Source organism: Pipistrellus hanaki (genome assembly GCF_964339955.1).
Source record: "Pipistrellus hanaki genome assembly, chromosome: 15".
NCBI lineage: Eukaryota > Metazoa > Chordata > Mammalia > Chiroptera > Vespertilionidae > Pipistrellus > Pipistrellus hanaki.
The window spans coordinates 44,495,765-44,521,434 of NC_140517.1; the positions used below are offsets into that span (position 1 = coordinate 44,495,765).

General features: G+C 56.5%; 1 protein-coding gene across 12 annotated transcripts in view; it reads right to left on the reverse strand.

Moving 5' to 3' along the window:
* Window positions 1-3,560: 3,560 nt before the first annotated feature.
* Window positions 3,561-25,670, reverse strand: part of ZC3H4 (zinc finger CCCH-type containing 4) — a 38,333-nt gene continuing 16,223 nt past the window's right edge. For 7 of the 12 annotated variants that reach the window (XM_084905779.1, XM_084905781.1, XM_084905780.1 and 4 more), the window contains 13 exons: window positions 24,472-24,691; window positions 24,097-24,207; window positions 21,370-21,592; window positions 19,798-19,976; window positions 18,999-19,095; window positions 18,760-18,899; window positions 17,592-17,699; window positions 16,727-16,838; window positions 16,058-16,167; window positions 12,041-12,399; window positions 11,493-11,836; window positions 8,056-8,307; window positions 3,561-7,038 (listed from right to left, as the gene is read on the reverse strand). In XM_084905779.1, coding sequence (XP_084761905.1) covers window positions 5,525-7,038; window positions 8,056-8,307; window positions 11,493-11,836; window positions 12,041-12,399; window positions 16,058-16,167; window positions 16,727-16,838; window positions 17,592-17,699; window positions 18,760-18,899; window positions 18,999-19,095; window positions 19,798-19,976; window positions 21,370-21,592; window positions 24,097-24,207; window positions 24,472-24,691 — 3,769 coding nt within the window. In that variant the 3' untranslated portion in view covers window positions 3,561-5,524. The remainder of the gene's footprint in view (window positions 7,039-8,055; window positions 8,308-11,492; window positions 11,837-12,040; window positions 12,400-16,057; window positions 16,168-16,726; window positions 16,839-17,591; window positions 17,700-18,759; window positions 18,900-18,998; window positions 19,096-19,797; window positions 19,977-21,369; window positions 21,593-24,096; window positions 24,208-24,471; window positions 24,692-25,670) is intronic. The other 5 variants (XM_084905776.1, XM_084905775.1, XM_084905777.1 and 2 more) reach the window with 3 other exon arrangements.

A 25,670-nucleotide genomic window follows, 5' to 3' on the forward strand; every position in this document is an offset into this window, starting at 1 on the left:
CACTTCCCCGTTCCCCTCTGTCCGTGTTCCTGAGAAGCGGGAGGAGCAGGGCTTGCTGAGCCCGATGGTAGCTGGGTGTCAGCCCACAAGCGCTCTCTCCCCTGCCTCTGAGCCATCACACCCTCCCCGGCTGTGCACGGCGTTCCCATTACTGAACTTCTTAAAAAGATGCTGGGCAGCCGAGACTGGTTTGGCTCAGTGGATAGAGCCTTGACCTGCGGACTGAAAGGTCCCGGGTTCGATTCTGGTCAAGGGCATGTACCTTGGTTGCGGGCACATCCCCAGTAGGGGGTGTGCAAGAGGCAGCTGATCGATGATTCTCTCTCATCGATGTTTCTAACTCTCTATCCCTCTCTCTTCCTCTCTGTAAAAAATCAATAAAATATATTTTAAAAAAAAAAAAGATGCTGGGCAGTCTGGGGAGTGTGTCTGTGGGGAGCGGCTTGGTCAGGTCCAAGCCTCGGACTGAGGAGAGGGCACAGTCCTCCTGGCCACGTGTGAGTCCCAGCGTGGAGGGCAGGGCCCTCAGCACAACGATAGCCAGCAGCTGGACCGCCAGCGTGAGCCTCTGGTCCGAACACGTGGCCCCGCGCGCCGCAGTGACGTGGGCTTGGCAGAGGTCAGGGGCACGTGGCTGAGGAGGATGGAAACCACGAGAACGCGGTGAACATGGTGGCCACGCCCTCCTTTGCCGCGTGGCACCTGCTGTGAAATACAGACCCGGCGTGCGGGCGCTGGCGCCATCTCTCAGGAAGCAGTGGCCCACGGAGACCCAGCTTTCACTCCCTCGTCTGTCTTTCCTAAGCCTTCCGGCCGCCCCCTCTCAGGGTCACCTTCGGTGGTGCTGGCTCGCACATGTTTCCTTGCTCATAAAGAGATATAGGAGGCCCAAGCCGGTTTGGCTCAGTGGATAGAGCGTCAGCCTGTGAACTGAGGGGTCACATGCCTGAGTTGAGGTCTTGATTCCCAATGGGGGGCATGCAGGAGGCAGCTGATCAATGATTCTTTCTCATCATTGATGTTTCTCTCTCTCTCCTCTCCCTTCCTCTCTGAAGCCAATAAAGAGAGAGAGAGGGGGGGAGGGGGAGCCATGGCCACTGTGGCTCCATTGGTTGCCCGCTGTGCCATGCACGGAAAGGTTGCTAGTCTGATTCCTGGTCAGGATCCCCAGCCGGGGGCGTGCCGCAGCTCATGGATGCTGATGTAGCTTCACATCGATGTCTCTCTTTCCTCTCTTCTATCTCTAAAAAGCAATTTAAACATCTTAAGGGGATGCACTCCTATGTTCATAGCAGCACAATTCACCATAGCTAAGATTTGGAAACAGCCTAAGTGCCCATCAGCAGATGAATGGGTTAAAAAACTGTGGTACATCCACACAATGGGATATTACGCTGCGGTAAAAAAGAAGGAACTCTTACCATTTGCAACAACATGGATGGAGATGGAGAGCATTGTGCTAAGTGAAATAAGCCAGGCGGAGAAAGATAAACATCACGTGATCTCACTCATTTGTGGAATATAATGAACAACACAAACTGCTGAACAAAAATAGATCCAGAGACAGAGAAACATCCATCAGAACGTCAAACCTCAGGGAAGGTGGGGGGGTCAGGGAGAGATCAACCAAAGGACTTATATGCATGCCTATAAGCCTAAGCAATGGACACAGACAACAGGGGGGTGGGGGCATGAATGGGAGGTGAGGGGGATGGGGGAATAAGGACGCATATGTAATACCTTAATCAATAAAAAAATAATTGAAGACATTAAAAAACATATTAAGGGTGGGGAAAGAGTGAGATAGAGGAGGAGAGTTCCCTTCCTGCTTCTGCACGTCCCTGGGGGAGGGGAAGCTGGCAGGCGCTCCAGCCACATTGCCATTCCCAGCGCCAAGGCCGGCCGTGTGGAAAGACGGCCCCAGCCAGGTGAACCTGGAGCCCGCGGCCCACTCTGCCCACCTGGAGCTGTCTGTCCCGTGGGCATTCTTTTTTATTTTTTATTTTATTGATTTTTTACAGAGAGGAAGGGAGAGAGATAGAGAGCTAGAAACGTCAATGAGAGAGAAACATCGACCAGCTGCCTCTTGCACAACCCCTACTGGGGGTGTGCCCGCAACCAAGGTACATGCCCTTGACAGGAATCGAACCTGGGACCCTTGAGTCCGCAGGCCGAAGCTCTATCTACTGAGCAAAACCAGTTAGAGCAGCCCTCTGAATTTCTGACATAAACCTGGAGCTTCCCTGTTTAGAAGAGTAATCAGGGTAAAGGAAATGAGAACTCTTTCTGAAGAAATGTTTGGGCATCCCAAATAAAGGGCAGAGTGCCGTTGGCCAGTGCTGCTCAACGGTTAGAGCGCCAGCCTGTGCACCGAAGGGTCTAGGGTTTGGTTCCTGGTCAAGGGTACCTGGGTTGCAGATCCAATCCCATCCTGGTTGGGGCACGTGCTGGCGGCAACCAATCAGTGTGTGTCTCTCTCACATTGACATATTTACCCCCACCCCCCCCCTTCTCCTTTTCCCTTTCACTCTCTAAAAATCAATGGAAAAAATATCCTAGGGTGAGAATTAAAAAAAAAGTCCCCTCAAAGGTGCCCATGTCTCATTCCCAGAGCCCATGAATATGTAATTCCCAGGGCAAGCGGGATTTTGCAGGTGTGACTGAGGGTCTTCAGGCGGACGATCACCCTCTCTGAGCACATGGGCCCGGACAGGCAGAGAGCCTTGCCCGGCTGCGGGCAGAGCGTGCCAGGGCGAGGGTCGGAGCTCAGGGTGGAGGAAGAGGGCCCGGCCTGGGAAGGAAGGAGGCCCGAGGAGCTGGCAGCGCAGGACACACAATCCCCGATCTCCCAGAGAGGAACACAGCCCCGGGCACAGACCCACCTCCCCCTTGTGACCTCCCGAAGGGCCACAGATTGTGTGTTAAGCCACTGAGTTTGTCTGATTTGTACAGCAGCCTGGAAAACCGAGGGTCCCTTGGGACACAAGACGCTAAGGGAAGCCCAGAGGGAAGCCCTCAGAAACATCTCAGTGAGGCCCGGGCTAATGAGGTGGCGCGTCTGAGCGGCTTTGGGTTGCTTCCTGGGAGCCACTTCCTGAGTCACAGCTGGCTCTAACTAGCCGTGTCCTCACAGGGCACAGGGGCCAAGGACACGGCAAGACAGCTCTGTGAGTCTCTAAAAGGGCACCAATTCCATCCGCGAGGGCCCCAGCCTCCTGATCGGATCATCTCCTAATGCCATCACCCCGGAGCCCAGGCTGCAGTGTATTGCTTCTGAGGGGACACAGCCGTTCCGTCTATAGTTAGGGCTCCAGTTCCTTCTCATCCCTACAAGCCCAGCTGTCCCAGAGCGGTGTGGTGTGCAGGCGGGGCCGGGGCACCGTGTATCTCTGTGTACTGACTGGTCCAAAGCCGATCAAGGGAGCTGTGGATACAGTCACGCAGGTGGTGGCGTCACGAATGTCAGCCTGGGCGGCACAGGGCAAACAGGAGTCTGCCTCCCACCCTCCTGGTTAGACCCGGGGCACAGCGTGGCAGGAGCAGGACACGAGACCGCAGCCTTTTTAAAATAACTGCATCCTTTAATGGCAGTAATACAATTATTGGATTAAGAGACCACAGGAGAAAGGGCAGGTTCTGGAAGACAGATACAGAGTACAAAAAGGGGGTGGGATAGAGGCATGCGACGATCATTGTAAAAATACAGTACGTTATATACATATTTGCACCATCAACTTTCTGAAATAGTATTTACACTTTTGTTACAATCCTGGTTAGAGAACAATTTTTTTTTTTTTTTTTTTTTTTAAAAGCTTGGCCTGATGGCAAATGAAAATTTTGGGTAAATTCATAGTCCCATGAGGTTCTTAGGCTGAATATCCAAGGAGGGCTCCAGCTTCTATTTCATCCACAAATTTGTTTAAAAAAATTATTTAATTCGCGTTTACAAAAGAAAATCCTCAGAGAAGGAAAACCCCCTGCGCATTCTTACTTATTGTACAAACACCACGCGGCGGACTCTGCTCACGGCCCACGCGGGCGGCTGAAGAAACATCTCACTAATGTTTAAAAAAGCAAAACAAAAAGACGAAGACAAACCAAACCGACCTGATCACAGCGCACTGGCCTGTGGGGCTGCCTCTCCAGCCTTCACTTCTGGCCCCAAACTACTATTTTCTTCCCGGGGGAGGGGGAGGCATGGCAGCCGTTCGCCTCCCACCCCAAGGTGCAGGGAGGGAGCCCTCGGCTGGGCACCAGGGTTCCTCATTATTAGCAAGGGAGAGCCGGCCGGGGGCGGGAGGAGCCGGATGAACACAGGTGGAGGGACCCTGAGGCACCCCCCCAGGCTGGGTCCATGGAGCTGGGGCAGCCGCCAGCTGGAGCAGGAGCAGGACACAGGTCTCCGGTCCCACACCCTCACCCGCAGGCGGGGCCCTGAGCAGCCCCCACCCGCCATGGCTGCTTTCCAGCCCGCCCCCAGGCCCTTTAGGGGAGTGCCCGACCCCGCACCCTGACACGCCTCTGAGCTTGTGCACCTCCCGAACACGCCGAGACCACAGGCCCCACAGATATGGCGCAGAGGGGCGCAGGGAGCGGAGACAGACACTGCCCGGGACCAGCCAGGCCTCCTCCTCGGGCCTGGCGGGCGGCCATGCCACGGATCCTTGAGCTGCCCCCCGAGGCCAGGCCGGCACCGGGGCGCTGGCTCCTGGGGAGCAGGACAGCCCCTGGCACGAGGGGAGAAGGGCATGGCCAACAGGGCGGAGGAGCTAATACTGACGGAAACGCCACCTGCGGCCGCCTCCGGGAGCAGCTCGGGGGCCTGCCCCAGCCCAGCCTCCGGCCGTCTCAGCGGCGGCTTCTGTCCAGGCCTGCGTGCGGCTCAGGGTGAGCGCTGGGCTGAGGCTGGCGAGGGCCCGGGTGCGACTCCAGAGGCGATGCAGCGGGAACGGGCTGCTGCTTCCGGGGCGGCTCCCAGGCTCTTCCTTTCCTGGACCGTTTTCACCCCCTGGCCCCTAGCGGGTCCTGCCTCGGTCCGGCTACATCCCGCCTCCTCATGCAGCACGGGGAGGGGGCTCAGGGCCCTCTCAGCGCCTACTTTGTCCTGCAGGAGGGGGAGGAGGAGGGGCCGAGCTTGTCCAGAAAACCTACTGGAGCCCCAGGCTCCGAGGAGTCCCTGAAAGTTGGGCTGGCCAGGCAGAGCACCAGCTGGCAACCTGCAAACTGTCCACGTGCACAAGTGAGTTTTCTTGGCGGGAGCCCGGAGCCCTGCAGCACTGACCAGAACTGAAGATGGTTATATACAATTTATATGTTTTAAAAAGGAAGTATTGCTTAAAAAAAAAAGGGGGGGGGGTAGAGGGGGAGCAAGAGCGAGAAAGAGCAAGAGAGCAAAAGAAAAAGAGGGAAAAAGGAAAGAAAGAATACCCAGGCCCCCCTCCCTCCCAGTCCCCAACTCCGGATGCTGCACTTAAATATTGCCCTAGGAAGGGTGGGTGTCGGACAGCTCCACTCCGACTTAACACTACTGGCAGAAGGGGGAGGCGGTGGGGTCAAAGCCTTTGAACACATCTTTCAGGGACCCCGCGTCCTGCTCGCCCTCCCGGGCGGGGCTGTTGCCAGCAAATGGGCTCCCGGAGCCCGTCTTGGGCGCCTGCTTCACGGTCCCGAAGAGGGTGGGCACCGGCAGGTTGTGCACACCGGGCTGGGGCGGGGCGCCCTCCGGGGGCGGGGTGCCCGCGGTGGCGGGGGGCGCGGCAGCCTTGGGCCGGGGCCGGTTGTAGCTGTTGTACCTGTCCGTGGCGGTGGCGCCCCCGTCCGCAGCGGGCTTCCCCGCCTCGGGCTGTTCCAGGGCGGACTTCCGGATGAACGGGGGCTCCTTGGCCTTGGCAGCCGTGCTCTTGCCGTTGCCCTCGGGGCCCTTGGGCTGGGCGGCCCCGTCGGCAGCGGGCTCCGCGGCTTTCCCTCCGGCGTTGGGAGTCCTGGGGTCGTAGAGGCTGATGCCGCTCAGCACGCTGCTCTGCCCGCTCCCGCTGCCCTGGCCCAGCCCCCCGGCCGCCAGCACTCGGGGGTCGTAGGGGGCGGTGGCCGGGGGAGAGGACTCCCCGCTGGGGCTGGCGGCCGGAGAGGGGGCGTCCGCGGGGCCGGGCTTGGCGGCCCGGGAGGAGGCAGCAGGGTCTGCCGGTTTCTGCAGCCGGGGGTCAGCGGGAGGCTTCCGAACCCGGGGGTCGCTGGGCTTGTCGCTGGGGCCGGGGGCAGCGGAGGGGCCGGTGGCGCTGACAGTCTTGAGGATGCGCGAGAGGAGCTCGAAGTCGGGCAGGCTGGAGCCGGACGAGCCGGGGTCCGTGGAGGGGCCTGAGCGCGGCCGGGGGTTGGAGGGGCCCCCGGTGGAGGCCCGGTGCAGCCTGGGGTCCAGGGCGGGCATGGCCTGCAGGGCGGCGGGCACGGGGGGCACGGCCTCCTGCTTGGGGATGGGCAGGGGGATCAGGTCCTCGGGGTTCCACAGCACGGTGCGGGCGAAGCTCGGCTTGCTCAGCGTCACGTCCTTCTTGATGTGGCTGAACTGCTGCAGCTGCGACCGCGGGTCCCGCAGCGGGTGCCCGGGGAGGGGGTCCAGGGGGATGTTCACCGCCTTCTCCCGCAGCGCCCGCTCCCCGTCCTCCTCGTCCGCGGGGGGCGGCCCGGGCCCCTTGGAGCCGCCGGGGCCCGCGGGGCTGGAATGGAGGCCGCCTTCGGGCTTCGGGCCGGGCAGGGCGCGAGCCAGCCGAGGGTCGGAGGGCCCCGCGTCGCCCGGGCCCAGCCCGCCGGAGGCCTCGGCGTGGCGCGAGAGCCTGGGGTCCCGGCTGAGGCGGGGGTCGGCCAGCCGGCCTCCCGTGGAGTGTCCCTTCTGGAGGCGGGGGTCGCCCAGCCCGCCGCCGCTCAGCTCCCCGGTGGAGGCCGGCGGGCGGTTGGACGTCTGCTGCCTCAGGGTCTTAAGGATGGAGGTGACGCTGCTCCCCCCCTCGTCCTCGTCGCTCGAGTACCAGTTCCCGGTGTCGCCTGAGGAAGAGCAGAGAGCGGGAGTGAGTGAGTGGCCGCCCACCCGCCCTCTCGGACCCCCGGCAGCCCGCTGGGTGAACCCCTCTCCTCCTACCTCTCCTCTCCTCTCCTCTCCTCTCCTCACCACCCGCCCCTGCCACCACGGCCAGAGCGCTCAGGCCGGCGGAGGGCTGACATTTCTGATCTTACCTCGTGTGCCAGCACTGAGCTAAATGCTTTGTCTGTCAGTTCTCACAAACACGGGAAGTGGTGCCATTTGGCCATTTGACAGATGAGAAAAGGGAGGCACCAACTGTGCCCTGAGATGGGGGCAGAGCCAGAGTGAGCTCAGGCTCCAAGCCTATGGTCCCTGACTCGGCTCCCCTGTGCCTGGGGCTCACAGACACCTCCCCAGGCCCCCAAGTTCACCCCGTCCCTGGGAAGGGCAGCCGCAGGCTAAGAGGCGGAGCCGGGGGCAGACCCGGAAACTAGCCCAAGTCCAACCTCCTAACAGATAAACTGGAGCCACCAGAGGGCATAGCCCCTCACCCCACATGCCCACTTGCTCCCGGGCTCCTGTCATGTGACTGTGGCTTCAGGCTCTGAACACAGTTTGTCCTCTCATTCCACCCTGGGGTGCCACCAGCTCCCGCCACAGCCCCATGGAACGTGGCAGCGTGTGTGACTGATCGTCACTGGTTATGTCTGCGGGCTTCCTGAGAACGGGGGCAGGGGGATGAACATTTTCCCGCAGCCTCCTCTGTACGGGTGCGGGGGGGTGGGAAATCGAGTCAGCTACTGTCTCCTCTGGGGGCCAGACCACCACCTTCCTTGATGGGATCGGGGTCTCTCCCGACCCCCCGACTTCCACTTTCTGAGGGACATGCAGCAGCCCCAGCCCGAGGCCTGGGTCCGTGGCCAGAGGCTCCCTTCAGGGTAAGACCCCATCTAGTGCTCCCCATCTAGTGCTTCCCGTCTTTCCCTGCGCGCCCGGGCCTGCGCCCTGAGGGAAGCCCTGCCCCTGGGGAGGACACATGCCTTCCTCATTCTCCCGGTCCTGCTTGCTGCTCTCAGCCAGCCTCCTCGCTCTCTCTTCCTCCTCCTGCTGCTTCTGCTGGATCCTCAGGTACAGGGCCCTCTGGGCTGAGGGCAGGAAGTCGGGGACACCGGCGCCCGGCTTCGGCCGGCCTGCGGGCCCTCCCTCAGAGAAGCTGTCGGGCTCCAGAGGGTGCTCGGGGAAGAGGTGCTCCCCAGGCTCCCCCGGCAGCTCTTCGTAGTGCCCGTAGTCCTCTGTGGCGGGGAAGAACCGAGGTTCGTGTCGGGAAGGGCCTCGAGGTGTCAACTCCAACCCGCCCGAGCCCTCACCTGAGACCCTCCCGATGGCGATGGCGATGGCGAGGGTGTCAGCCCGCCCCTCCTGCCACCCGGGACGTCCCCGCAGAGCGCCAACGGGAGGGGAAGCCCGCCCGGCGTGCAGCCAGGGGGACAACGGGCTCAGGGAGGCTCAGTGACAGGGCAAACGCTCACGACGTGAATACAGGACGGAGCGTCATACGAATGTTTGCAAAATGCAAAGAGAAGGCTCTAGAAAGACAGGAAGCAGTCTCTTGAAAATGAGATTCCAGAGGCAGGGGCTAGGAGGTCTCTTCACTTTTTACTCCACGCGCTCTGACCGGTTTTATTTATTTTAGGGTTTGTAATAATCAATAAAGAAGAACACTATCACACTGAGCTTAACAACTGGGAATGAGGCTCGAAAAGAAGGGAAATACACCAAAATGATGCTGAGTGAAGTAAGCATGTCAGAGAAAGACAAATGTCACATGACCTCACTTACATGTGCAATCTAATGAACAATATAAACTGATTAACAAAACAGGTCCAGAAACAGGAAGCATGGGACAGACCGACGGATCTCAGAGGGAAGGGGAAGGGGGTTCCAGGAGAGATTAACCAAAGAACATATATCTATATGCTTAGCTCGTGGACACAGACAATAGTGGGGTGAAGGCCTTGGGGTGGAAAGGGGCTGGGTGGAGGGGGACAGAGGGGGGGAATAGGGGACATCTGGAATACTGTCTCCAATAAAAACATGTAGGTATATAAAAGATAATGATGCTAAGGCCACATCTCAACCCAGAAGCTCCTGCTGCTTCCTCTCTGCTTCCTGCGCCCCGAGAATGAACTGCTGCTGCATTTGAGGAGGGGACGCAGCATGGAGGGCTGTGTGTGTGCGTGTGCATGTCTGTATGTGTGTGTGTATCTGTGTGTGTGTCTACGTGTGTGTGCGCGCGAGTGCATGTGTGCGCAAGTGCGAGTACGTCTATGTGTGTGTGTCTATGTGCGTGTGTGTGTGTGTCCCTCTCGGAGATGGACACTGTCCCGTGAGCACTGCCCACAGAACGTTTTGCAATGAGAAATGTGCCGTGCACCCACCACTGTCCTCACGGGACTAGTGAGCAACAGTGAAATTGTAACTTAACTTTACATACAAAATAATTCCATGTATGTGCAGAAAGCGAAAGGTCACCTAGTTCTGGCCACTGAACTCTGTCACATGTGAACTTGATGGGCAAGCCTGACCTGTGCCACACCCTGGTTCGGCACAGGGACACCTGGACCCTCAGTGAGCAGTCCCAGCCCCCGCTCGGACCTTTTCATTAAGAGTGTGTCGCTGCCTGGCCGGCGTGGCTCAGGTCAACTAGGTCATGGTTCAATTCCTGGTCAGGACACATGCCTGGGTTTCGGGCTTGATCCCCAGAAGGGGGCGTGCAGGAGGCAGCCGAACAATGATCGCCTCTCATCATTGATGTTTCTCTCTCTCGCCCTCCTCCTCCCTCTCTGAAATCAGTAAAAATGTATCTTTTTTAAAAGATGGTGTGCACTTGTGAATACAGTAAGGACTCACTTAACGTTATCGATAGGTTCTGACTTTAAGCGAAATACAACAAAACCGTTTTACCAGAGGCCAATCGACACAAAGGAGAGCTCAGCTCCTAGGCACCTCCTCAGCTAAGGGAAGGCTGGGCCGCACTGCTCCTGGAGGACCGCGGTGCCGAGCAGCCACCGACAGCCTGCTCTGTCCGCCTTCCCGACGTGGGCACTCGCGCCGAGTCCCCTCTGGGCCGTTAACAGCTTGGCAGACCGGCTTTCCTTCCACCCAGACCTCCGGCCCTGCACATTCCATTCGCATGTCTACAGGCGGGAGGGCTGTGGGGACATCACCCCTCAGCAACCTGCTTTTCTCACTTTGGACCTGTCACATCGTTCTAAAGCCCCTGCGCCTCACCCAAACGCCTGCTCTCACCGCTTCCCACCATCTAGACACCAATGCCGCTCACATGGACCTCCAGCCTGCCTGTCTCTGATCCACCTCCACATGGCCCAGGCGTGGCTGTCAAATGGGCATCTATCTCATCCCTAACGTGGACAAAGCCGAAGCGCTGCCCCCACCTCAGCTCTCCCGCAGGGCTGCCCAGTCAGTGGCTGCCCCAGGGCCGGCGCCCAGCCCCTCCTGTCCGCCTTGTAACACACACGTGAGGGGTCACGCCGGCCCATGGCGTCAGCTCCAAACTGAGAAGCCACGCCTGCTCCTGCTGCCTCCGGCTCGCCTCTGCCAGGAGGGTTCCACGCCCGCCTACCACCTGCCGCCCTCACTCCTCTGCTTGTTCCGGTCACTCTTCCAGTGAGTCACCTCGCCAGGGCGACAGAGTCCCTCCTGCCGGGACTGCTCTCCCTGTCCTCCGTTCCACAGCACACGCTCTAGGCTTCTCAGCGAGCGGACCGGCGGGGGCCTCTGCCCTGGCTGTGCCTCCCGGCAGCCGCCACCTACCTCCGACCACCACTCTCCCCCAGCCCCGTGACTTCTAGCCATGATCAGCATGTACACGTCTCCTGCCTGTTTGCCTGCACTCCAATGAAGCTAAGGCCAGGACCGGGGCTGCCTCGCTGGCTCTGACCCCGGGGCGGGAGCCGCTGTGCAGGCCGGTGAGCACACCCGTTCCTGCTGAAGCCTCACACCGCCTCCTCTGGCCACGTGGCTGTCGCTGTTGATAATGTTGTTATTTTAATAAGAAGGAAGAGGGGGAGGGGGAGGGTGGTCACACGTGGGGACAGAGCAAGCAGAACCACAAGGCTGACACTGGCAGTCCCAAGCCAAGGACCGCCTGGAGGAGGCTGCTCTGGTGAGGCCACTTCAGCCTCTGAGCCAGCAGCCTGCCACACCTGCCCTCGTGACCTCGTGCTCCTGATCCGGGAACACCAAGCAAGACGTCCGCGAGGCTGGATTACAGCGATAATAACCGTAACACTCCCTTCGGCCTACAGGACAGTGACTCTGTCACGGAAGACATTCAGCCACGCATGGGACAGAGATGGAGTTGGACTCATGCTTTCAAAGGCTGGGAGGAGCGCGCGAATCTTCCCCTGTCCCCCGTGTAGACCCAGCCACCCCTCCGGGCCCACACCCCGCCTACCTGCGTCCCCCATGAGTCCCGGCTCCATCTCCATGCCTTCCTGCTGCTGGTAGAAGTTTTCATAGAAGTTCTGGGCTGGTGGGATGGGGGGCATCATTCCAGAGTGTGGGGAGTCTCCAGGGCCGTAAGGCATCATGGGGGGGCCACCGGGTCCCATGGGCGGGCCAGGGTTCATGCCAGGGCCCATCGGCATGTCCGGGTGCATGTCGGGGTGCATGTCTGGGTGCATGTCGGGGTGCATGTCGGGGTGCATGTCCGGGTGCATTGGGCCCCCCATCGGCCCCGGGGGTCCCATATTGGGCCCAGGGCCCATTGGCCCGGGGGGTCCTCCGGGTCCAGGGAACCTAGGAGAAGAGGAAACGGTGCCTATGAGAGGGGCTGAAGGGCAGGGGTGGTGGGGGTCACACCCCTGAGGAGATGTGGGGCCTCCACATGGTGAGCAGTGGATGGCTCTGGACCAGCGGGCACGGACACCGGTGGTCCAGGAGGTCAGAGAGGCTGGTGACCGCTGCCCTGACCAGGCTCACAGTGACGGGTCCCGCACTCACCTCACACCCAGCTTCTCAGCCAGCTGTCCCGTGGGCCGCACCACGATCTCAAACAAGGAGGGGATCTTCTTGTTGTACATGTCCTGCTGCTGCTGCAGCTGCTGCGGGGACAGCGGCTCGTGCACCGGCATGGGCATCTGGGGGGGCCCGGGGGGCGGGGGCGGGGGCGGGGGCGGGGGCCCGCCCTGCATGGGCCTGCCGTTGGGCGAGGTCGGGGCCGGGGGGCCGGGGGGCCGAGGCGGGGTGGGCAGGAGGCCCACCCCGGGGGGCGGTTTGGGCAGGGGGTTGATGCCCTGCTTCTTCAGTTCCTCGACTTCCTTCTCGTCCTCGGCGCCTGCTTCCGCGTCGTCAGCCAACATCTGCGGCGGGAGGACAAAAGGGCGTGTAGTCAGGACAGGACAGGAGTCGGTGCCAGGGACCCTGCGGCATATGACCAACGACCACGAAGCCTCTGGCACATAAACCTCCCCCTCCCCTGCTGGTCCCCCCGACCAGCGGGCAGGAGAGCCACTCCTGTCCTGCAGCAAATTACAGCGCCATAAAACCTACGATTTCACCATTCTAAAGCGTACATTTCAGTGGCATTAAGTACCTTCATGAAGTTATCCATCCATCACCTGTCTAGTTCTAGAACTTCCCATCATCCAAAAGAAGCCCCTTACCCATAAGCAATCACTTCCCATTTCCCCTCCCCCTAGCCCAGTGGTCGGCAAACTCATCTGTCAACAGAGCCAAATATCAACAGGTCAACGATTGAAATTTCTTTGGAGAGCCAAATTTTTTAAACTTAAACTTCTTCTAATGCCACTTCTTCAAAATAGACTCGCCCAGGCTGTGGTATTTTGTGGAAGAGCCACACTCAAGGGGCCAAAGAGCCACTGCCCTAGCCCATGGCAGCCACTAATCTGCTGTCTCTAGAGAGTTCCTGATTCTGGACATTTTACAGGAATCCCGTAATACGGGTCTTCTGTGACTGGCTTCTTCCACTCAGCATGACATTTTCAGTTCCATGTGCAGTGTGAGTCATGTCCTGTGCCTGGCTGAGAGGCCACCAGCCTGTCTGGATTTTAAAAGCCTCTCACTGCAGTTGCCATCAAACTCCCATGGGGCCTGGTGGCAAGACTGGGTGCTGAGGAGGCAGCTTCATTTCCTTCCATGGTGCCCCCGACTCAACCCCAGCGCCCAGCCCCACGGCAGTCTGCCGGCAGCCACGCTCTGCCCTGCGGACCAGGCTCCTCCCAGGCATTTGTTTCCTGTTCCCGGTGGACCCAGGCCCCCATGGATGGTCTCATTAAAGGTCAAAGGGTGACTGTCCAGGTCCCTGCATTCACTACGACAGGGGTCTTCAAACTACGGCCCGCGGGCCACATGCGGCCCGCAGAGGAGTCTGATCCGGCCCGCCAGGTTTTTTGGGCAGTGAGCGCAGCCGAGGTGTTACAGTAGGAATTAGTAGTTCATATAGTCCGGCCCTCCAGCTCTCTGAGGGACCGTGATCTGGCCCCCACTTTAAAAAGTTTGAGGACCCCTGCTGACTACGGGAACAGCATCAGATCCCAAGCTCTGTTTTATTATATCCTTGGGTATTCCTGGCTCTACACAGACCGCCAGCTCCATGAAGGCGGGACTGTGCTCTGCCCTGAGGGCCCAGGGCCCGCAGAGGGCCTGTATGAAGCAGACACACTATTTCCAAGTCTGGCTTTGAGGGAATGTCTCCCCAGCTAGAGAAGTGGGAAAATAAAGCAGGACAACAGAAGTGGGAAAATAAAGCAGAACAATTTCAGGATAAGGTGGCTAAGTCCCGGTCAGGAGAGACAGCTCAGCTTGGACCACAGGCCCAGCCCTGGTGGACCAGCTGCAACCCAGTCTGGCAGGAAGGAAATAGCAGGGTCAGTCTGTGCCCATCCCAAGGCATACCGCAAGTTTTACTTCCTGACCACACAAATTCGATTCTAGGATGGTTTTTCTAGGTTCTACACTCATTTTTAACCCACCGAGACTTAACCTTATATAGGGGATGACATTGATGTTTTAAAAATGTTTGAGGGTGGGAGCTCAAAGGGACACCTCATTTTCTTGTTGTTGTTTTTTTTACCTGGGCGTCTAGAGCTTTGCTGTCCAATATGGTGGTCACTGGCCTTGTGTACTATTGAATACTTGAAACGTGGCCGTAAGTACCAGGTTCTGAATACATAGTAGTCTCCCCAAAAATCTCACCTTTTCCCATCACTTATTACTTGCCAAAATGATTAGTTTGAACATGGATACGTTGAGCTAAGATAATGTTGTAAAAATTAAATTCATGTGTTTCATTTTACTTTTTTAATATGGCTACTAGAAAATTTAAAAGTAAGTATGTGCAGTTTGACCCTGGTGGGTGTGGCTCTCTGGTTAGAGCGTCACCCCTCGCACCAAAGGGTTGAGGGTTCAATTCTGGGTCAGGGGCACGTACCTGGGTTGTAGATCAGGCCATGTGTGGGGATCATGTCTCTCTCACATTAATGTTTCTTTGCCCATCTCCCCTGCTGTCCCTCCCTCCCTTCTATTCTCTCTAAAAATCAATGGAAAAAATATCCTTGGGTAAGGATTAACAACAAAAATGTGTAGCCTGTAATTTGCAAAACTGGCCAATTTATAGCCATTCTTGATATTTTTCTGCTCACATCATACAAATTGTGCAATCATCAGTAAAACCTTCGTATTAAAACTGCTGCAGCACTAGTAGGTAGATAATAAAAAAGGAAAAATTAAGCATGGCTCTGGCGTGTTTCCTATTGGACAGCACTGGTCCACACACCAACTCTGAACCTCCAGCAGGGGGCAGTCCTCAGTCAGATATTGTTCCAGTCTCCAAATGAGGAATGCAGTCACCATGACTTCCCACCGCGTACCCTGTGAAAAACTCAGACTCTAGATATCTAGATGACAAAATCCCAGTCCTCCACAAAGGGCCTGGCCAAATAAAGCCCTTCTCCAATTTCCCCACGCCTCTGCCAATGAGGAGCGGTCTTCTCTGGCTTTGCTGGTGCCCGGCTCCCCCTCAGCTCCTCAGGCAGTGCCAGCAGCCATTCGAACTGGGCAGTCACCCAAGGATGGCTGATAAACGCGATCCTCTCCATTCTCACACAAAGAGCCAGCTCCTCAACCATCCGAGAACGAGAGGGCAGGCCAGCCCTCTTTAAAAGGCTGCGTTCTCGTGCTCATCCCTCGGATGGGTGAGGAAGCCAAGGACAGGACCTCGGGACTTCCCAAGTCCTGATGGCTCCTCAGGGACAAGAAGAGACGAGGATGAGTTTCAAATGTCACCTGACAACTCAAAAAGCCCTGACACTGCACCGAGGGAAGAACTCTCCAACAAGCACAAACCTCCAACTTCCCTGTAGTTTTTAATTTTTTACTGCTTAATAGAATCTTTGATTTTTTTTTATTTTTTATTTTTATTTTTTACAGAGAGGAAGGGAGAGAGGGATAGAGATCTAGAAACATCGATGAGAGGGAAACATCGACCAGCTGCCTCCTGTACACAGCCTACCGGGGATGCCCGCAACCAATGTACATGCCCCTGACCAGAATCGAACCTGGGACCCTTCAGTCCGCAGACCGACACTCTATCCACTGAGCCAAACCGGTTTCGGCAGAATCTTTAAAATTTTTAAGTAAACATTTGACATTTCCATAAAAATAAAAGCCATCACATCTCTCCTCTTTGTGTACCATGGACTCTCTCTAAAGGATGGGAAAGAAATCACAGAATATGTTTGGAGACACCCCAGGCAACACTGCTTTCACGCAGCCACCTGCATGCAGACGGCCCTGGCTGGAGAGAAGACACATGCGTGACCTCCTCTCTGCAGGCAAGAACACAGTCCCACGTCTTCCCTGAAATGGCCCGGCTCCAGATCAATGCCCCTGGAAATGACGGTCCCGCACAGAGGCCAGCGGGCGGGCTGCAGAGCCGTGTCAATGGAAGGCACGGGTCCTGGCTCCCGGCAGCTGTGGTGGCCGACCCCCCAGACGTACCTTATCCAAGAGCTCTCTCGTCTCCTCGGTCAGAGGGTCGTGGGAAAACATGCAGTCGTCGCCATTGATGCAGTTCCCGGTCGTGTGGTATAACTTACACGGAAAATCACGTTCATGGCAAATTAAGGCAAACGCTTCATCTCATGGAACACACACATGCACACATTCCTGAGGGCAGAATCCCACCCCGTGTTTTGGAGATGAGGAAACCGGAGCCCAGGGAGGTGAAGTGACTTTCTCAGGGCTGCACAGTGGGTTGGTGGCAGACCCAAGATGAGACCCCAGTTCTCATCCTTTGGTGCTTCCCGCCCACCACGCTAGCCTCGGGGCTGTCCTCAAATCCTCACTCAACAGAAATGGGAAGTTCAATGATGTGCCCAGGGTGACACAGCCAGTTAGAAAGTCTCAGAAAGATAACGGGCAATGGCACAGGCGAGTCCCGGGAGTATATGTAGAGAGAACATATTAACGTGTGCCTCAGTTTCCTCATCTGCAGAATGGGAACAGCAGGCCCATCATAGGACAGATGTGAGGGTCAATGAGAGGCAGATGCCCGGAAAGCTCGGCACTGCGCTGGCAGGTGAGAGAAGCGCAGTGGAGGGCGGCCGCTACTACCAACAAGGAGAGCTCTGCCCCTGAACCAGAGCAGACGCGGGCACCGAAGGATATCGTGCATGTAGGGGCAGTTCTCGGCTTTGGCACAAAACCCGGTGATGTAGAACTTGCACAGCTCTCGCTTCTTTGGAAGCTCGATGTCGTGGCTGAAGTTACAGTGGTCTCCCTGGAAGAGAAGCAGGGGAAGGTCAGGGGCGGGGCGGGGCGCCCTGGCTGACTCCTCCAGGAAGCGCTGCTCTGTCACCGCTGAAGCGGAGGGACCGAGGACAGAAGGAAGCCCCTTCCCTCAGGGAGTGGGCAGGTTTCCCACAACTTCATACTCCGACCATGAGCGTGCTCCCCGGGGGCCCGCCTCCCTCTCCCACAGCCTCTTCCTCCCGCCTCTAGTCCTCGCCTTTCACTGCCTCCTTCTACTGAATGGCAACCAGTATCCAGTCATGCTCTCTCCTAACAGAACCCCAATTTTGTTTGAGAAAGAATGTGCCCAGCTAAAAATATTACATTTCCCAGCTTCTCTTAAAGTTCTGGCGACAGGTGTAGGCACAAGTCCCTACGAGGACAACACTGCCCCGATTTTTCTTTAAATCCCAACACCTTTTCTATGGATGCCTTCAAGTTCAGTAACTAACCGGAATATGTACATCTCTGCATTAGCATTAATCTTAACGCAACATTTGAGGCTGTACGAATTTGTTGAAAACTAGGACCAAAAATATCCTCCCCAAACCAGAAAAACCCAGATGTCCTGTTGCTCCGGCCCCTAGGGCCCTCTGAGAAGAGAACCGAGTCTTCCAGGCCCCGAGGCACCTCTCAGTGGCCAACCGCTCCCACCGGCACGAGCCCTGCCCAGGGAGCGGCCTCCAGAGCAGGCCCAGCGCCCGTGTCCTCCGGGAGGCGCCGCCCTGCTCAGGCCCCTTACCCATGTGCACCGCCCCTCCACGAAGTATTTGCAGATGACTTTGCCTTTCTTGTCAGACTGTTGGTGGGGCTTGTCATGGTCGCGGCCCCGGTAGCTCCCGCCGCCGTCCTGTAGGAACAGAGAGCGCAGAGTGTGAAGGTGATAACGGGGAACGAAAAGCGAGGGCGGGGAGGGCCCGGCGGGTCAGGTGGAGACCATCTGAGCGTCCAGCAGCCAGTTCCATTGGACACCGAGGCCACGGGAGCCTGAGCCCACAGTGTGGAAAGCTGCTTGGATAAGGAAAGCTCTGGCGCTTGGAGCTGTTGGCAATGAAGACTCGAGCGCACGCATTTGTGCAGGAACACATCCACCGCCTGGGGGCAGAGGCACGTGCCTTCCTGCAAACTCTCGGGGGAAACGGAGTGGGTCACCGAGAACCTTCCGAGTCTTAGAGACTTGTTAGGGGTGAGTGCAGGTTTTAAAAAAGAGGGGCCGAAACTGGTTTGGCTCAATGGATTGAGCGTCGGCCTGCGGGCTGAAGGGTCCCAGGTTCGATTCCGATCAGGGACATGTGCCTTGGTTGCGGGTGCATCCCCAGTAGGGGTTGTGCAGGAGGCAGCTAATCGATGTTTCTCTCTCATCAATGTTTCTAACTCTCTGTCCCTCTCTCTTCCTCTCTAAAAAATCAATAAGTATATTTTAAAAGAAAGAAAGAAAGAAAGAAAGAAAGAAAGAAAGAAAGAAAGAGGGTCTTTTACCCTGGCCAGTGATGCTCAATGGTTGGAGCACTGACAAGCACACGGAAAGGTTGCCAGTTTGATTCCCAGTCAAGGGCATATACCAGGGCTGCAGGTTCAATCCCCAGGACCTGGTTGGAGTGCGTGTGGGAGGCAACCAACCAATATGTCTCTCTCACATCGATGTTTCTCCCTCCACCTCTCTAAAAATCAATGGGGGAAAATATCCCAGGGTGAGATTAACATAAAACACACACACACACAACAAAACACAAGAGAGGGTCTCGCCAGCAGTGCATCCCTATGAGATGATCAGTGCTTACTGGCCCTACGGGAACGGCCACCGGGAGTCGGAGGCCAGGGTCAGCCTTAGCGGACAACTCATTAAAGGGAACAAAACCCAAGGAGGGGCCTTGGCAGAGCACATCAGACCAGATGAAGAGTTGACTCACGCCCATGTCATCGTCATAGAAGTCGTCGTCATCATTCATTCCACCCTTGTTCATCCCTCCTCGGCTGCCACCTCGACCTCGGCCCCGGCCCATCCCTTTGCCTCGGCCTCGGGAACCCCGGCCACGGCCTCGATTTAACCCTGCGGAGGAGAGAAATGGCGTCAGCCACTGCCCGTCCCCAGAACCCAACGCTGACAGCGGCCAGAAGGAGCCCCCCACCTTCCGGGGCCCCTGCCCACCTCGTCCTCGGCTGTCCTTGGACCGGCGGTACTGGTTTAGCTCCTTGGAATAGTCGTCATAATCCTCATCGCCCATCGGCTCCTCACTTTCTCCATACTGGAATTTCAGAGAGCAGAACGGTGTCACATGGAACGACGAACACTGTCCCTAACTGTACATTTTGCCCCTTTGCCACAACTTCAGGCTCAGAAGAGCAGGTGAGAAATGTGGGCCCCGGGCCTGTGTCCCCTCCTCACGTGACCCAGCCTGAGCACGGGTGGTCTTACTCCTTTCCGTGCAGCCATCAGCCTTAAAGCCCACCCCCGGGGCAGACCCATCAGGGCACCTCTGTACGCAATGGGCAGCTGTGCCGCTGGAACAGACTGCACAGAAGGCCTCGGCAGGGTCACGGCAGTGAGTGTGGCAGTCTCTGAGAGAGAGGAGTGTGCCCAGTGCCGAGAGAGAGCACGAGGCGCAGTGAGTAAATAAGCCCCGACTGCAAAGGCCCAAAATCTAAAACGTCCCCAGAGCCGCTCGGGAACCTTTCTCCAGGGCCGGGAACTAAGTCGCTGGGAAATCAGCGGGAAGAAAATGTAATGTTCACAGCTCATCCTTTGGTCTCTGTTCAGTTTGAATCCTATGAAAGTTTTTTCCATTTCGAAATCACACATGCACATTTAAAACACATGAACCTGCCTGCCATCTGATGCTTGCTTTCCTCCAGTGCAGTGAGTTTTACAGGCCACCCCAACAGTACATGCAGCCCGCCAGCCATCCCGTTCCCCCATGCCCCCATTCCCGGGCAGCAGAAAACCTTACATCCATCTCATCTTCATAATAGTCATCTTCGTCCTCTGGGTGGTCTCCCATGGAGCCTCTGCCCCGGCCTCGGCCGCCCCGGCCCATGCCTCGGCCCCGGGACCCTCCGCGGCTTCCTCGGCCCCGGTAGCCCCTGCCACGGCCTCGGCTGCCTGCACGGTGATTCAGAAAGTGAACGCCTGGGCGGGAGTAGACCCCACCAACAAGAGATGTTAACCCATTGTTTGCCCTGAGGCCCACCATTTCCTCCTCCTCCAGGAAGCCTTCCCGGCCCCCCAGGCAGGCCAGAGGTCCCCCGGTGCCCTCGTTGGGGAGCCTCAGCATCGTGGGCACATGGCCGCTCCAGCACTCACTACACTGAACGCTGCACTGCACCATGTGGCAGCCACCAGCCACACGTGGCTACCGAGCACCGGCAACGTGGCTGACCAAACCAAGGGATGCTGTGAGGATAAAGTCCGTCTGAACGGCAAAGACTCGGTGGGGAAAAGGGGGGATGTAAAATATCACATCTGCCTAGTTTGCAAACGTGTTGAAATAAGGCTTTGAATGTATAAGGTAAATAAAATATATTGTTAAAAATTCATTTCAGCCGAAACCGGTTTGGCTCAATGGATAGAGCGTCGGCTTGGGGACTGAAGGGACCCAGGTTCGATTCCGGTCAAGGGCATGTACCTTGGTTGCGGGCATATCCCCAGTAGGGGGTGTGCAAGAGGCAGCTGATCGATGACTCTCTCTCATCGATGTTTCTAACTCTCTATCTCTCTCCCTTCCTCTCTGTACAAAATCAATAAAAAAATATATATATTTAAAAAAAAAAAAATTCATTTCATCTGTTAGCTTTTTAACGGTGACTGCTAGAAAAAGCAAGTCACATGGTGGCTTGCATTCTGCTTCCACAGGACAGCACTAGCCTAGAATGTCTGCACAGAGCAAGGCCTGTCCAGGGAGGTGCCGTGAGAGACTGCTGCAAAAAAGAAGGGAGACGGCCACTCAAACAAGCTGGGCCTTAGGTGGGGATACGAACCTCTGATCTGGAAGGTTCTGGAAGCCCCCCCCCCCCGCCCCCCGCCCCCCCCGCCCCCCCCTTAAGGTGGAAAATCTCACTGGCAGGAGATGGGTCTGCCCTCCCCCACCACCCTTCTAACGGCCAGGGTTCAAGGTCCAGGGTGTGGCGGGCCCGGGTTCAAGGTCCAGGGTGTGGCAGGCCCGCAGGCTGCAGTCACACCTGGTCAGGTGATATGGGCTGAGGATGGGGGAGGGGGCCACCGAGGGGTGGGGCAGCCACCCTGGGACAGATGAGAGAAGCTGTCTCTTTTCTTTCCCCTCACTGACCAGGAAGTGAACTTTCCCTCTCTCTGCCTACCAGCCTGGCTCCATCCCAACCAGGGCCTCAGCCTGGCCCTCTTCTCAGAGGCTGACTCCCCAAGTCTCTCCTTCCTACTTATCTCAGCCCTAAATGGCTGCCTGTCTCTCCTCCTGGAGCATGGAGACAACCAGGCCTGCCCACTGCACCGCCCCTCCAGCCCCGCCCCTAGGTCTGCTCAGACACCCCGGAGCAGAAGGCCTCACCTCGGCCCCGGCTGCTGCCCTCCTTGGCCCGCCGGTACTGGTTCAGCTCTTTGGTGAAGTCGTCGTAGTCCTCCTTGCCCATGTCCTCTTCCTCGTCGCCCTCGTACTCCCCGTACTGCTCGTTGTCATAGTCGTCGTACATGCCGTAGCCTTTGCTGTCCAGCTTAGAGTAGGACTTCTTGGGCAGGGACGTGCTGTGTGACGAGGGGTACTGCTGGTGGGACTGCCAGGGAGAGGAGGGTGAGCAGGCCCCAGGGCCTCGGGTGCAGACCACCAAGACCCTCACTGTCCCTGGAGAGGTCCATCCTCAAGCCACCGGGGACCGGTCCCCACCGGAGTGAGATCTAAGCAGTAGGCCCAGGTGTTTCTGTTCTTCAGAAAGGGCTACGGCTTAAGAGAAAATGGAGAACAGAGCCCACAATCCCTGAGGAACAAGGGAGAAGTATTGGGGCATGGGGGGAGGGGGAATTCCCAGGGCTACAGAGCAATCTCACTGGGGGGGCGGCCTGGTAGGCAGAAGGGGTGCTTCCAGGGCAAAGTTTTCCTGAGGTCTTGGAATTCAAACTAGAAAGCCATTTCAAATGATGCTTTCCCAACTGCCAGGAGATACTGGATCGAGTTAAATATGTTTTATAAATCTATCACACACACACAAATGGAAGCCACCAAAACGTCCTCAGGCAATGAGTGGATAAACCAACTGCGGCACATCCGGGCAAGGGAGCATTTATTATTCAGCAATTTTACAAAATGAGCCGTGGAGCTATGAAAAACGGAGGAACCGTAAACTATGCTGCTAACTGAAAAAGCCAATCTGAAAAGGCTACAAACTGTATGAGCCTGACTGACATTCTGGGAAAGGCAAAACTAGAGACTGTGAAGGACTGGTGGCTGCCAGGGGCTCAGGGAGGAGTGAAGCAGAGGGGACTGTCAGGGATCTGAGCTATTTTATATGATAGTGCATGGGGAATGCATACTTTATGCGTTTGTTAAAACCCAGAGAACTGTAAAACCCTCATGTAAAGGTCTGAACTCTAATAATGAATCAATATTGGCTCATCAATTACAACAAATGTATCAGCCACATTAATGCGAGATGTTACAAACAGAAGAAACGGGGTGGGGTAAGGAGGGAGCTGTACTATCTGCTTAATTTCCTATGAACTTAAAACTGCTCTAAAATTAGTCTATTAATTTAAAATAACCCACACTCATTATAAAAATTTTAAAAAAGGAGAAAATACAAAACATAAGTAGATAGCAGGCACCGGTTTGGCTCAGTGGATAGAGCGTCGGCCTGCGGACTGAAAGGTCCCGGGTTCGATTCCGGTCAAGGGCATGTACCTTGGTTGCGGGCACACCTCCAGTAGGGGGTGTGCAAGAGGCAGCTGGTCGATGATTCTCTCTCATTGACGTTTCTAACTCTCTATCCCTCTCTCTTCCTCTCTCTGAAAAATCAATAAAATATATTAAAAAAAAAAAAAAAAGTAGATAGACATACACAACTACTTTAGCAGATCTTAAAATGCCCGACACCAGTTCCCAATGAAAGCTCACGGTGTTTCCTCTTTCCCTGCCTCCCTCAGGTTTAGTCTGAATCTGACATTGAATTAGATCAATGTCAACTATGCCTTACAATAAATTATCTGTAATAATGGATGGTGCTGAGTCATATGATAACTGGGACACCTTTAAGAGCTACTAGCTTTAAAAGTATTTTTAAAAATCAAAACTCGCCCAAACCGGTTTGGCTCAGTGGGTAGAGCGTCGGCCTACAGACTGATGGGTAACGGGTTCGGTTCCGGTCAGGGGCATGTACCTTGGTTGCAGGCACATCCCTGATGGGGGGTGTACAGGAGGCAGCTGGTCGATGTTTCTCTCTCATCAATGTTTCTGGATCTCTATCCCTCTCCCTTCCTCTCTGTAAAAAAAAAAAAAAAAAAAAAAAAAAAAAAAATCAATAAAATACATTTTTTTAAAAATCAAAACTCAGAAAGCTATGTTGATGTTTTTTCTTATCAATTTTGCTGGAAGGTAGGGGTAATAGCATACTAATTGAACAGATAACTTTATGTTTGCGTAAGGTCAGAGATATAATTTATTCCTATAACCACTTCATTCTCTTGCTAATTTTCCACAAAGGTCCTTTCTGAACGGCGTAAAACAGTCAGCTATGACAGGGACACGCAGCATCTCTCTCGGGAACAGGAGACACACGGCCAGGCCACAGGAAGAGTGGCATCCAGAAGTGCTGGCGGCATGGCTTATAGAGTTGGGTCACTAACGGGGTTCAAACCCCCATTCCTGCACTTCAGAGCTGTGAGACCTGCTTGCAGTTTTCTACGTCTCAGCTTTCTCACCTATAAAATGCGGATAAAGACAACACCTAATCTGCCCAGCTGGTGTGCTCAGTGGTTGAGCATTGACCTATGAACCAGGTCATAGTTCATATCCAAGCCAGGGCACATGCCCACGATGCAGGTTTGATCCCCAGTAGGGGATGTGCAGGAGGCAGCAGATCGATGATTCTCATTATTGATGATTCTCTCTCTCTCTTTCCTTTCCTCTCTAAAACCAATAAAAATAATTTTATATATACAGACAACACCTAATCTTGCAATATTAAAATCCGCGTCAAATGCCATGCAAGAATGCTCAGCAGAGGGTACGGTGCGCAGTAAGCGCAGCGGTTTTACTCCACGGAGCCCCGGACCAGCAGTCACTCACCGGCACGTACGGCGGGCTGTACTCTCGGTACTTGCGGTGCCCCTTCTCGCTGGGGCTGAAATCGGAGTCGTCGGAGAAGTCGGAGAAATCATCGCTGGAAGACGCATGTCGCTGCAAGGACAGAAGCAGCGGACTCAGTGATCTGCCGCTGGCAGGCCACTCGGGCGGCCAGCCCCGGGGCAGCACTGCCGGAACGTGGCTCGGTGCTCTCTGAGAAACACCTACCCACGGGCATTTGGCGGCAACGGAGCATGGGCTACTGACCAATTTGAGGAAGGAGAAAACAGCACTATTAGGAGCGCTCTCTGGCCTGATAAGACAAGCTAGGCCCCTGGGGCTCTCCGCCTGTCCAGGCCAGCAACCCTCCGCACCTACCTTGTGCTTCGATTTCCTCCTCTTTTTCGATCTTCTCTTCTCTTTCTCCCGCTCTTTCTTCCGCTTCCGCTTCAGTCTCCGGTGAGACTTCTCCTCGTCGGAATCGCTGTGGCGCTTCTCCCCCTTCTCTTTCCGGCTCCTCTCAGGGCCTCCGGAGGTGCCCTGGGTCTCCTCTGCCCCATCATCCTCCAGTTCACCTTCTTCCAACTCACCATCTTCCCTACAAACCAACCCCAAAGCCGCATGAACACAGGTTGGAGGGGAACACCGGGCCGAGGGCTCTGGGCTGGCCGAGGCTGGCGGGAAGGGCGGGCCAGACTGCGGTGAGAGAGACCTGGAACCCCTGCCAGAGGCCTCGGAGGGACCTGGGGTCCACCGCCCCCCATCCCACCCCACCCTCCTCCCAAAGGACTGCATCCGCTCCCAGCTGTCCTGGCTGGGGGCAGGGCCGGGGCTGGAGCTGGGGGAGGGGACAGGGACCGGCAAGGCTGGAGCAGCAGTTCCCAAACTGTTCCTTCCCTGGGACTCGAATTCTAAGAAGAAAAGTGACGAGGTTCTGTGGTCCAGTGAGTTGAGGGAATCCCCGCCTTGGGGAACCACCATCTTAATGCTGGAACAGAAGTTCCCAGAAGTCCTACAGTCAAGACACCTGCACAACCTGGCTTCCGAGCACTTCTGAGATGCACCTGACCGCAGAAGCTGTTCTCTCAGGGAACACGGACCAGCAGCCCTCCCAGGCGCAGTGGCCTGGGGTCGCCACTGGGCCCCCGAGCTGTGGACGTGCCCTGTGAGCTGAGGGCGGTAGCTGTGCTTCTGAACCAGGGGTGGCCTGCAGATTCCCAGGCCCTCCCCGCAGGCAGGCCAGAGGACACACCGTGAACAGGCTGTGGGGTCTGAGCCACACCCTCAGCTCCGTGGCCCTGGGCTGGAGGCAAGGGGGGTTAAGAGGCCCCAGACCCCTTGTGAGGTCCTCCTGACAGCCCCACCTCAGCTCACCCTGTCTCCCACCTGACTTGCCTCACTCTGGGTATCCTTCTGGCCCTCCAGTCTAGATTTCCTAACTTTTCACGCCCCCCCCCCCCCATACCTTCCTACCCCTAGTTGTTAAAAAACAGAAGCGCTCCCCTGACATGACAGATGCTGGGAATAGGATTCTAAATGTGTAAATATCTATGGGGGAGGGGGGTAGGATGTGAAGG